Raw genomic sequence first — 12085 nt, 5'->3', positions numbered from 1 at the left:
AAAAAGTTTTACTGATGCTTTTGATAGTTTTGGTGCTGTTGTGTTTCCTGTGATCTTTTGCTAGTTTGTGGAAATAAAATTGAATTTTCAGGTTGACCTTGTATTCTGCAGCATTGCTAAAATCTGTGATAATGGTTTTTTTGGTAGGTCCTTTGTGATTTTCTGTATAAAATGTCATATTGTCTGGAGTAGATACAGTGTTATTTTTTAATTTTCAATCCATATGCCTTTTCTCTCTTTCTTCTTGCCTTATTGCACCAGCTGGGCGCTCCAGAGTGATGCTGACTATTGGTGAGAGCGGTCCTCTTTGACTTGGTCTTGGTCTTTGGGGAAAAGCACTTTCATGATTAACCGTGATGTTAGCTGTTATTATTATTCAGATGTTCTTTATCAGATTGAGGCAGCGCCTTTTTTCCTCTAGTTTTCTGCGAGTATTTATCAGGAGTGGGTGTTGAATGTTGGCATCTGCCTCTAGTCGGGTGACCAAGTGGCTTTTCTCTTTCAGTCTGTTAATATGCTGAACTATATTGTTTGGTTTTCACATGTCAAATCAGTGTTAACTAACATTCCTGAAATAAAGCCCCCTTTTCCCTCTTTATATATTGTAACATTTGATTTGCTCACATTTTGTTGAAGATTTTTGTGTCTAAATTAATGAAGGACCAACTTGTTTTCTTTTGTGGAAATGTCTATGTGTTTTTGGTTTAAAAAAAAATTCTGGCCTCTTGAAAGAATTGGGAACTGTTTTTTTCCCCCCTTTTTTATTTCCTGGAAGAATTAGTGTAGAAATGCAATTATTTCCTTCTCCAACTGTTTAGGATTCGCCAGTCCAGCCCACTGAATGAGGAGCTTTATTTTTTGGAAGGCTTAAACAGACCGATTCAATTTCTACAGTGGATGCGGTCCACCTTCGTACGTCTTTTCCTGAGTGAGCGCTGGTAGTTGTGTTCCACCAGGGAGCAGCTGTACCTGTCCAGGTTGTTCAGGTTGTTGAACTGTCGGACATAACGGTTTTTGTGATGTTTTCCTATTATTTCTGCAATATCTATAGGATGTGTGGTGGTATCTCATCTTTCATTCTTGATATTGTTAATTTGTGTCTTTCCTCTTTTTTTCTTAGTCTGGCTAGGGGTTAATGAACATTATTGATTTATTTGAAGACCCAGCTTTTGGTTTCATTCATTTTTCTCTGTGTTTTCTGTTTTTATTGATTTCTGCCCTTACTCATATTATTTTTTTTTCCTTTTGCTTGTTTTGGGTTTAAATTGCTGTTCTTTTTCTAGTGCCCTGAGTCGGAAGCTTGGGTGCTGACTCCAGAACCTTCTTTTCTGGTATAAGCATGTTGCATGTTCGTAAAGTAAAAAGTGACCAGTCTTTCATTGCTTTCCTTTGGCTGCCCACTTGTCACCCTGGAGACAACTAATGTCACTTTTTCAGTGTCTCTTCACAGTTGGTTAAATGTATACAAACAAATACACATGCTCTTCACCTTACAATGGGATTGTGTCCCAATAAACCCACCATACGGTGAAGATACCCTAAGTTGGAAGTGCACTTCGTGCTACTCAGTAGAGCACCGACTGTTTACCTGTGGTCACGTGGCTGACTGGGAACGCTGCCCCTGTTTAGCATCACGGGAGAATATCACACTGCATATAACAAGCCCAGGAAAAAGTCAAAATCTGACATGATTTCTACTGAATGCATATTGCTTTTGCACTGTCATTAAGTTGAAAAATTCTAAGTTGAACCATCATAAATTGGGGACCGTCCATGAGAATATTATTTTTGCTCTTTCCTTTTTAAAGTAATTGGTAGACTGCATTCTAGTAATTATTTTGTTCCATGCCTTGCTTTTTCTATGTAGTAAACTATCTTAGATATATTCTGTATCTTTCATATATTACATTTAAAAAAAATTATTTTAGTGAGAAGGGAAGGGAGGGAGAAAGAGAAGGAGAGAAACATCACTGTGTGAGTGAGTCATAGATCCATTGCCTCTCGCCTCCAACTGGGGACTGGGCCCACAACCCAGGCATGTGTCCTGGCTGGGAATGGAACCGGTGACCTTGCGCTTTATAGAATGACACTCAAGCAACCGAGCCATACCAGTTAGGGCTATTTTTCTTTAAAATTTTTTTTTTATGATAATGTGAATGTCCAGCCTTCTCTTAGTGAACACCCAAGGATGGGGCCTGGGCCTTGGTAGTTTTTTCTTCTTTCATATACTTTTATTTTTGAAACTTTTATTATGGGAAATTTTATACATTGTAGTTTTTGAACACGCAACCTTCCGATCTGGAGTCAGACGTGCTACCGTTGCGCCACATTGTAGTTTTTGTATCTTAAGTGTCTTTTAACTGACAGGTTTCCCCTTCTTCATTTCCCCCTAAAACCATTAGCTGTGTCCAGGAATGGTAACCTTCATTTTCCCAGGAAAACCTTCATTTTCCCATTTAAAAAAAATTGCATTTTTTTAAAACAGCAGTTTTTGAGAACTAGGAAACAAGTACAGAAAACAAAGTGCAGTTCAAAACGAATCTCGATAAAGCAAGTGCGTCCTGAGCACTGGGGGCCAGCAGCCTGGAAGCTCCGTTCTGTGCTGCAGCCGCCCCTGCCCCGGGTGGTTCAGTGTCCTGATGTTTATGAAGATCTCTTCTGTGGTTCATTTTTGCTTTCCCCAGTGGAATTCCCCAGATAGTCTTGCATCATGAAATGTGTTTGCAGAAAAATATTTTGAGCATGTTTACCTTAAAAAATGTCCTTAGCGGGGTTCGCACATGCGGCTTGGCTCCGCTGCTGGGGGGGCCCTTCTCTGCACTCGCCCTGACGACCCTCAGGCACGTCTGCTCTCCCCTGGGCGGCAGGCATGTCTGCTGCTGCTGCTGCTGCTGCTGCTGCTTTCTGTGCCCGAGCAGGATAGAAGCTGCCTGCCTCAGAGTTCTTGGTTGTAAGTGCTAGAAACCATCTTGGGCTAGTTTATTAAAACGGGGTGGGTGGGTCTAGCTAAAGACTGAGAGTGTTGGGAGGGTATAGGCTCAAAGATCACACTGTCACAAACTAAGCTCAGAGTCACACCCATGGCCTCGCAAAGCCCTTCTGCTGCCAGTCCCGGCACCGATGTTGCTGCTTGTGCTCCAGGTACCACTGATGCTGGGCTGCTGGTGCCGCCCCAACTCTCTCTCTATTGCCACAGGACACGGGGTATGACTGCCTCAGCAGCTGCCATGCTCTGCCGTGGACTCTGAGTTCCAGCTGCTGAAAGATGATAGTTTTCTGTTTGAAGCCTAGAGCTGCATCTGATTGGTGGAGCTCGTGTAGTGTGCCCATGTCTGGGTTTCAAGAAAGATGGGGAAGTAGGTATCTGAGGGTTTTTTTCCTGGTATTTTATTAGTGAGAAGAGTACCTGTCACATAAAGAGGGTCTGCTTAAACGTAGACTCAGCATTTGGGTGGTTGCTGACCGAAAGGAGACATCCACTGTTAGAGGTTCTCTATCGGTTTTGGACACCCATTCGCTTTAACATAATTGATGCTTTTTCTGTGACATTGCCTCATGTGATGCAGCAGGTATACGACACGGGAATGTTCCCGATCGTTTCCAGGTGCTGTGTAAGACAGGCGGACAGTCTCGGCGTTTGCAAAGATCTGTGTATTTAAAACTCCCCGTCCAAATTTTAACTGGCTGTAGGGATTTCCATTTCATCTTATGAGTAAACTTACAGAGATGTCATGGCGATGTTTTCATTGAGAACCTTCTGGCTTATAGATAATTTGCCTTTCTCCAGGTGTGATCTTACTATATACAAAGGTTCAGAAAATGGGAGACACTCAGTAAATATAACTAGGGTGGTATAATATAGTAAATATAAATGGCAAGTATAATGGGGCCATTAGTAAACATAAAGAGGACGACACTTGCTTATAAAACTAAGTATTCTCATTATTGCACAGGTATTTTACCGAGTTGCTAGGAAACTGTAAGCACAAGCTGTATGAGACTAGCACAAAAACCCTTGTTAACTTACACACGATAATTTAAAACACTGAGTAGTGGACCTTTCATCTGCCGTGAGACCGGGGCGTGGGTGCCTGGGCGGGGCAGGGGGCCTGTTGGGTCAGGGGCCTTGCTGGCATTTGCTCAGCTCTTCGGGCGCTGTGCAGCGTTGCCTCCGGTGATCTGTTTATACTCTTCCACATCTCCGCTTTCCAATTCCTAAAAAAGGTTTACTGCTACTGATCCTTCCCCTTCACTTTTCTCACAGTTGTGGTATGGGAAGGTTTGAGACAGGTATGACCGAGCTTCTTAGAATAAACACTGGGTACCATGAGTGTCACAGTAAAAACAAAGGTGAATGTCCTATAAAATCTCTATAGCAACGTGCACCCTGTTGGTTTAGTATATAACAATAAACGATTGTTATAATATGTTGGTGGAAGGACACATTTCTGAACTAGTATTCAAAACAAGCAATGCCACAGTTTTGACTGCGCAAAAACACTGCAGCTGTGGATTTGATGGACTAAATTGATAAGAAATCTACTTCTGTGTAGGCCTCTGCCTGCCCAGCCAGCAGAAACTGCTTTACAGAATGTTTATGAAACCAGTTTCCTAATAACCTGGGTTACAGGTGGTTTTAGCACTCCTCGCTTAGCGTGGACGAAGCCTTAATGCTGCCAAGGCACCAAAAATCCGAGGCTTCTGAAAGTCCAACGTAATGTGGCAGGAAAGGGTAGGGGTCAGTCTCTTGGCTGCTCGATGTTCAGTGATACGTTTGATTGACTTTGTGGCTCCAGATGGCAATTGTTTCTAACATGATTTCTCTTGCAGTGAGGGCCGAGGCAAGATGACGGTATTTTCAGTTAAAGCTATGTTAGCAACCATGTGTGGTGGGAAAATGCTGGACAAATTGAGATGTAAGTATTTTCATATTATTTGAAAATTTTAATTTTCCAATTAGGACTTGTAAGCAGTTTTAAGTGACCATTTTCAGAATTTTGGATGATGCTGTGTTAAACATTTTTGTTTACTGCCGCATCACTCACCTGACTGGGAGCCGTGTGAGTTATGCCACCTACTGTTCAGACAGAAAAGTTGGTTGAATTAGTTCGTTTAGTGTTTTTATTGGAAAGCTTTAAGTGTAAAGCAAGAAAATTGAAGAGATTCAGAGCAGTAATGTTGACATTTAAAAAATTATTTTTAAAATGGTGGCCATGTTACTAAAAATTGTGTTAACATAAAAATTGTGTAAACAGTTTTTAAGTTATGTTAGATGATTATGTTAGAAAATGAATTTGATTGCTTTGACCAGGTTTCGTCAGGGTTAGCCCTTTTCTTAACCCCTCGCTTCGTCATCAGGTGGTGTTTGCTGTGGTTAAACTGGTCTTTCGTGCCTTGGAGTCAAGCGCAGTTTAGCTAGAAGTCGACAGCATGTTTTTCCAGTTACGCTTCCAAGTGCTTTTCTTACTGTTTGGCCGTTTTGGCATTTTATTGTCGATTAGGTACTATGAAGAGGTGGCTGGATGAGAGCAGAGGAGGCGAAATTCACAATTATTTAATATTTTTGCTTTGATTTATATTCATTCACTCTTTAGATAGTTACTGTCTAAGACATGCCGAGCATTGTGCTAGGGCTTTACACATATTTCCTCACTGAACTTGTAAAATTTCTTTGAGCAGCAGGTAGTATTTTGTCCATTTTATAGACAAGCCAACCGAGGGGCGAAGCTGGGATTTCAACGCAGGCTGTCAGGCGTCTGAGCCCCGCCCCAGCTGCTTTGCTCTGTCTGCTGTGCGGTCCCGTACAGGGGCGGCGGCTGGGCCGCAGGTGCCTGCAGAGCAGGGAACCGGCAGGTTTCAGGGGGTGGGACGGAAGCCGTGGGTCTCGGTGAAGAGTGGAGACACCCTGTGAACTGATTCGCTGGAGAGACTGGGTCACCTGCCCTGTGGCATTTCTCATAGACTGGATTTTGGTCATCGGGTCCCCATGATGTTCCTTTGTGCCCTACGTGTCTTGTTTTCATTGAAAGATATAGAGACTTGTTTAAATTCAAGTATAAGCTTTTGGACAAGATTACTTTGTAGGTGCATTTGTTTTCTGTGTTTTTCTTTTCTTCCTTCTTTTGTTTGAATCCTCACCCTGGAACATGTTCTTTGATATTAGGGAGGGTGGGTGGGGGAAGGGAGAGGCAAAGAAAGAGAGAAACATTGATCTGTTGCCTCCCGTCTGCACCCTGACCAGGGATCGAACCTGCAACCTAGGTTTGCGCCCTGACTGGGAGTCAAACCTGCAACGTTTTGGTGTAGAAACGATGCTCCGGTCAACTGAGCCACCCAGCCAGGGCTGTGCTTTTTGTTCTTGTTCTTCTTTTCTTTTTTATTTCTTTGTGTGTGGGAGGGGGGTGCTTGCGTGTATGTGAGAGAGAGAGAGACTTTAAATTCTTTTTTAAAAAAATGGAATCTGCTTGTTCTTACATGTTACCATGACATCGAAAACTGGAAAGCTAGATGGCTCACTAGATACAGGTTTCAACGTTCTGCAGCGAGATCTTAGATAATGTGTTTGGTCAAACTGTTATCCGGTTTGCCTCCATTTCAGAATCAGCTGCAATGCCTAAGAGATTTTTGGTAGTGAAAATTATAGTTTTATTTAAATATCCTTCTGGGTTTTTTTCCACATGGTAATATTACTCTTTTGGGCTGAAATGTCTTCATATTTTAATTCTATCATGGTGTTTTTCTGAGGAAAGCAATGTGATATAGGTGCAATTTTATTTCATTCAAACAGGAGGAAAAGAAAGTAGAGATTCTGTTATTTAATGATGATGATACCAGATAAAGAATATATGACATTGGCCCTGGCTGGGTAGCTCAGTGGATTTAGTGCCAGCCTGCAAACCAAAGGGTTGCTGGTTTGGTTCCCAGTCAGGGCACATGCCTGGGTTGTGGGCCAGGTCCCAAGTAGGGGGTGTATATGAGAGGCAACCACACATTAATATTTCTCTCCCTCTCTCCCTTCCTTCTCCTCTGTCTAAAAATGAATAAAATCTTTAAAAAAGAAAAGAAAAAAAGAACATTTGACAGCGTACAGCGACATGTGTTTCAGGGTCAGGGTGGCAAAGGTGAAGGGAGGAGGTTGGTGGTCACGAAGTAGTCACGGGGATGGAAAGGACAGGCAGGGGTGTCCCACATGCGGTCCGGGACGCCTGTGAATGTGGACCAACACAAAACGTAAATTGACTTGAAACCTTTTTTTTTCGCTCGTCAGTTTTCGTTAGTGCTTGTGTATTGAATGTGTGGCTCAAGGCAACTCTTCTTCTTCCAGTGTGGCCCAGAGACGCCAAAAGGTGGGACACCCTGGTGGGGAACACTGTGTTGTAGCCAGGGACACTATAATACCCATGTATGTGCCGGGTGGGTACTAGATGTGGGGGGATCACTTTGTAAATTATATAAACTTCTAACCACTATACAGTGCACCCAAAACTAATATAAAATAATACTGAACGCCAACTGTAATTGAAAAAATGAAAATTAAAAAAATGGTTAAAAGTATATATACATTGCCATCTTAATTAGTACTAAATAAACTGGTTGGAAAAAATTGATTATGTAAATGCACATTTTAGATGGCTCTGGAATTGTTAAGTTTCTGCAATGAAATCTGCTACATCTACATAGAATGCATCCCTGGCACATAGTAAGTGCTAAGATTTTGCCAAATATAAATCGTCGACCAAGTTCTTAAATTACTGCAGTTGTCTGTTGTAACTGTGAGTGAAAAGGTACAAATTTTAGTACTATGTGAAATGTGGAGGGGATCCAAGTGACAGCAGTTTTTTTTTTTTTTATTGATGTGGCTTTTGAACTTCTTGGAGGCCCCACAAGTGACCAGGATTCAGGGCCATGAAGGCACACATGCCCAGGCACACGTGACCTGTCATGCAGAACGCCAGTCACCACACACTGCATGTGGGTCGATGAGTTACGGCCACTCTGAGCCACTTACTACCATGTTTGTATCATTCAGATAGATTTCAGATGTAGCTTCATTGTCTTCTTCATGTTTAAAGTCATTGCTTTGCCATCTGTCACTATTTCATTGTTTTTGTTATGCCATAAATAGCTTGAGAATGAGATGTTTAAAATAAGCAAAGTAGTCAGATATCGAAGCCTGTTTCCCCTTTTTAGTTTTAATCATCCAGGGCAGAAATCACTTTAAATGCGGTCTGTCCCTCTCACGTTAAACAGAGCTCACTGATCGTAGTTTAAACATGCTTCTGTGTCTTAGGGATGTCACTCTCATGCATTTAGGGCTAATCGTGAGGCCTGGGTGGTTTGTCTCACCTCACACTTTCAGACTGTTGTGCTACTTCAGTTCTTGAGTGTCTGTTGCTGTGGTTGTTGGTGGTGATGGTGTGTGCGTGTCCTTGATCACTGGAGGGTGTGATGGTATTATCGGTGCACTGGTCTCTGCAGATCTCTCTTTGCTTCTGCTTTACTCCTGACGGAGGAAGCACAACCGAACTTCTTGGTGTTCTGTTTCAAGTGAGGGGACAGCGATTGCTCAGACATCGTGGCAGAAGGCCTTTGAGCTTTTGCGGCCTGGTTGGCGGTTTTGCCTGTCGGCAGAATCCTTTCGCCGCTGGTTTCCCAGTTCTCTGCTGTGTGCAGCTCAGTCGAAGTAGCTGGATAATAGTGTAGTCAAAAGTGCTATCTAACTCTGCACTGTAAGATCAAACAGCATTTGACCATTTATTCGCTTTCTTTTACCTACTCACTCCATTGTCTCTGTTGTTCTTAGTTTCTCCATCTTCTTAGGCTGACGGTGCTCTCTGCTATTGGCTCTGTTAATGTTCCGTTTAAATTAGGTTTTCTAATGTATGGAAGATGCCCTAGTAGTTCTGCTCTTTTTACTCTTATTTTGATCTTTCCGCTTTTTACCTTTTACTTTTTGTTTTTTCCTATAATTTTGTCCCCTCTCTTTTTTGGTGTATACTTTTTGTTTTGCTTTAGTGTCAAGGTAGCCTTTGAAATGACTTAACAAATATTTCATTTAAAATGAAATATTTGTACTTTTAGTCTGAAACTTTTCTTAATTAGAGTTTTCAAATCTCTCGTAAGAGAGGTTCTGACCCAGGGATCATTTATTTACAGAAATAGCTCACTGTTGTGGCCATCAAGGCCTATATCCTAGATTCAAAGGTAACTCAGTTTAGGATTCTAAAGACAGTATCAAAGATTCATAATCAGAATGTAGACTTTAATTAGAAGCCTGGTCAAAACTCAGTAATGTCAGACATCCCCCAAATAACTCAGAGAACGATAACATTTACAGACTATGAAGCCCACTATTTATTACATTGTGCTTGTCAGTTTCAGTATGTGATTTATTTACTTTGTCTGATTATGCTGTTTGTTTTCTAAGAAACTTGAAAAACCCTTATTCAAGCCCCATCTGTTGTGCACCAAAAAATAGGAGCAGAGGAACGTATGCAATTTATTTTTAAATTTTTCAAAAACCTGGTGCTGCATTTCGGAGGGCCAATCTTGCAGTGAGCATCAGGAGGGCTGTGAGAATATTTACACGCATTGACTCATTCTGCTACTTCAGTTTATCCCAAGGAATTCACGAGAAGTGTGTATCCGATGCAAGACTTTTTGTAGTGTATGAAAACTCGAAAGGGCTGTAGTGTCCCACGGCAAGAGTCCAGTTAGGTTTTGGGGTACCCACATGTGTGCCTTTCAACTGTGTTTTAGGTCAAATGCATAAATGTAATACAGTTTTTTAAAAACAGATTTTATTTATTTATTTTTGATGGAGGGGAAGGGAGAAAGTGAGGAACAGAAACATCAGTGTGTGGTTGCCTGTCATGTGCCCCCTCCCTGACCTGGCAACCCAGGCATGTGTCCCAACCAGGAATTGAACCAATGACCCCTTGGTTCGCAGGCCAGTGCTCAGTCTACCAAGCCATACCAGGCAGGGCTGTAATACAGCTTTGAACAAAAACTTATGATGCACCTAGAAAAAGCATGAAATACACTAGAATGATAACAGGTATCTTATCTGGGTTATAGCATAAACATGGTTTTATAATAGTAATAGTTTATGTGATTGTAGTTATGTTTTCCCATATTTTTGATGGATGGCACTCTGAGTAGCCAAAGATAAGGTGACTTGAGGTTCTTTCTATTTTTACCCAGAACTGGCAGCTGTGGCATTTTAATTGTTTGCTTCCTGGATGTTTCATTAACAGACTATGGGAGGCCAGCCTTTGAAGTTATGAGTATAGTTTTTTTACCTGTTCAAAATCTGCCACTCTCTGCCCTGGCCTTTTGACCGCCTGCCACTGCGCATTTACCCTGGCTGCGTTACTCTGCCAGCCAGTCCTTTCCTTCATCAGACAGAAGTGACTTTGGTCGGAATGATGGCCGTGTGCACAGTTCTCATATAACCAAAGTGTCTTAGAACTGGAAGCGTATTAGTGATAAGTCCTGAATCTGCATTTTATGAACCAGAAAAAGAAAAGCAAGCGAACGCAAAGGGAGGCCTGGAGACTTGTCTGAGGGAGTTGGGGCGGGGTCAGCACTGAAAGCCCCCACCTGCTGAACTCTGCTCCACGGCCTCGCTCTGGCCCAGTGAATGGTGTCACGTGCTCGTGAGTTTGGGAACGACATGTGCACTTGGACTTAGTCACATACAGGCATTTATAAATATGCAAATGTGTGTACGTGCGTATTTGGTAGAAGGATGACAGGAGGTGAAAGTCATTTGCCAAGGAAAGCTACCATATAAAATAAAAGGCTTTCTATGTATAGACTTGCGTCTTTATCGGAAACAGCCCTGGCATCTTGCAGAAGTGTCTGTGCGTATGTTTGGTCATGTGGGGTGAAAGGGGAGTGGACAGGTGGACAGATGTTGCGAGTAAAGCCAGGGTCATGATCATCAGGGAAAAAAAGGAAACATACATGATACTGGTAGAATAATAAGTAGCATTATTTCGCCATTACACAGAGGACAGAATATTTTTTAAAGTATGTACACCTGTGCATTTAAGGGCTTGATCGTGGGTTTTTCATAAGGGAGAAAGTCTGTATTTTTATCTGAAACAACTAATGGGGAATCAGTGTACCTTTTTTCAGGGGAGTATAAATAGAAAGAGAATTACTGGTGAAATTAACCAGGATCTGGGATGTAATTTAGTCCCTAATGCCAGAAGGTTTTATGACTTTAATTAGAGGACAAGTTTAGCTTTTTGGATATTTTTGTTAAATTTTATTGTCTCTTCTTTAGTAAGGTCTTTTTAGCTGTACATAGTAAATCACACCAACTTAGATTCATTGTTATACTTCAATGAAGATGTAAAAAATTAGTAGTCATTTTTCTTAGAGAAAAACTAATCTAAAAATACTTTTTAAACCAGTAATTCAAGAAGTAATGACTTCCAAGTAATGACTTAACTACACCTTCAATTTTAGGTGTAGTGGTATTATTTCTCTTATGAAAACAAACCAAGTAACAAATGTGTTTCTGCTTGTTCTCTTGCTGTTGTAATATGGGCCTATTAAGTTATAATTTTTTCTTGAATTAAATTTTTTTACTACTTTGAATCTATATGATATATGTGTAAGTGCAAATAATACTTTATTGAGGGGGGTAGTTAGTCATTTCATTGTTTAGTCACTCTTATTACTCTGAATGAGTCAGGTTCTGATTTGTTGGTGAGGGTATACACATGTTTTTTTTTTATCGTGAAATTATACTATGTGTATTTATAGAATTGGTATCCAGAGTGTCTGGTCTTAAATATTGCTACCATTAGTGGCTACAAGTTAGTAATTTGCTGGTTTCTCAGTTTGGAATGCGTTGAGAAATTGGACTAACAGTGGCTTCAAACCACTGGGATTTATTTTTCTCATAAGGAATAAGTCCATGGGCCGGTAAGTTCAGAGTTAGTACCATGACTTAGGGACATCACCAGAGACTGGGGGCCTGCCTTCCTGCTCTGTCTGTGGGTGTCCTCCTTAGGTTCGTAAGTGATTGCTCTGTGCAGGGCCTCATGGACTTATTCCAAGTAGAAAGAAG

General features: G+C 41.4%; 1 protein-coding gene across 7 annotated transcripts in view; it reads left to right on the top strand.

The window, feature by feature from the left end:
• Positions 1 to 12085, top strand: part of DTNB (dystrobrevin beta) — a 173683-nt gene that overhangs the window by 48035 nt on the left and 113563 nt on the right. For all 7 annotated transcript variants that reach the window (XM_053666874.1, XM_053666871.1, XM_053666872.1 and 4 more), the window contains one exon: positions 4831 to 4916. In XM_053666874.1, coding sequence (XP_053522849.1) covers positions 4831 to 4916 — 86 coding nt within the window. The remainder of the gene's footprint in view (positions 1 to 4830; positions 4917 to 12085) is intronic.

This window comes from Artibeus jamaicensis, unplaced genomic scaffold (assembly GCF_021234435.1).
Source record: "Artibeus jamaicensis isolate MK-2021 breed Jamaican fruit bat unplaced genomic scaffold, CSHL_Jam_final contig_465, whole genome shotgun sequence".
Lineage (NCBI taxonomy): Eukaryota > Metazoa > Chordata > Mammalia > Chiroptera > Phyllostomidae > Artibeus > Artibeus jamaicensis.
This window is presented reverse-complemented; position numbering and strand designations above follow the sequence as displayed.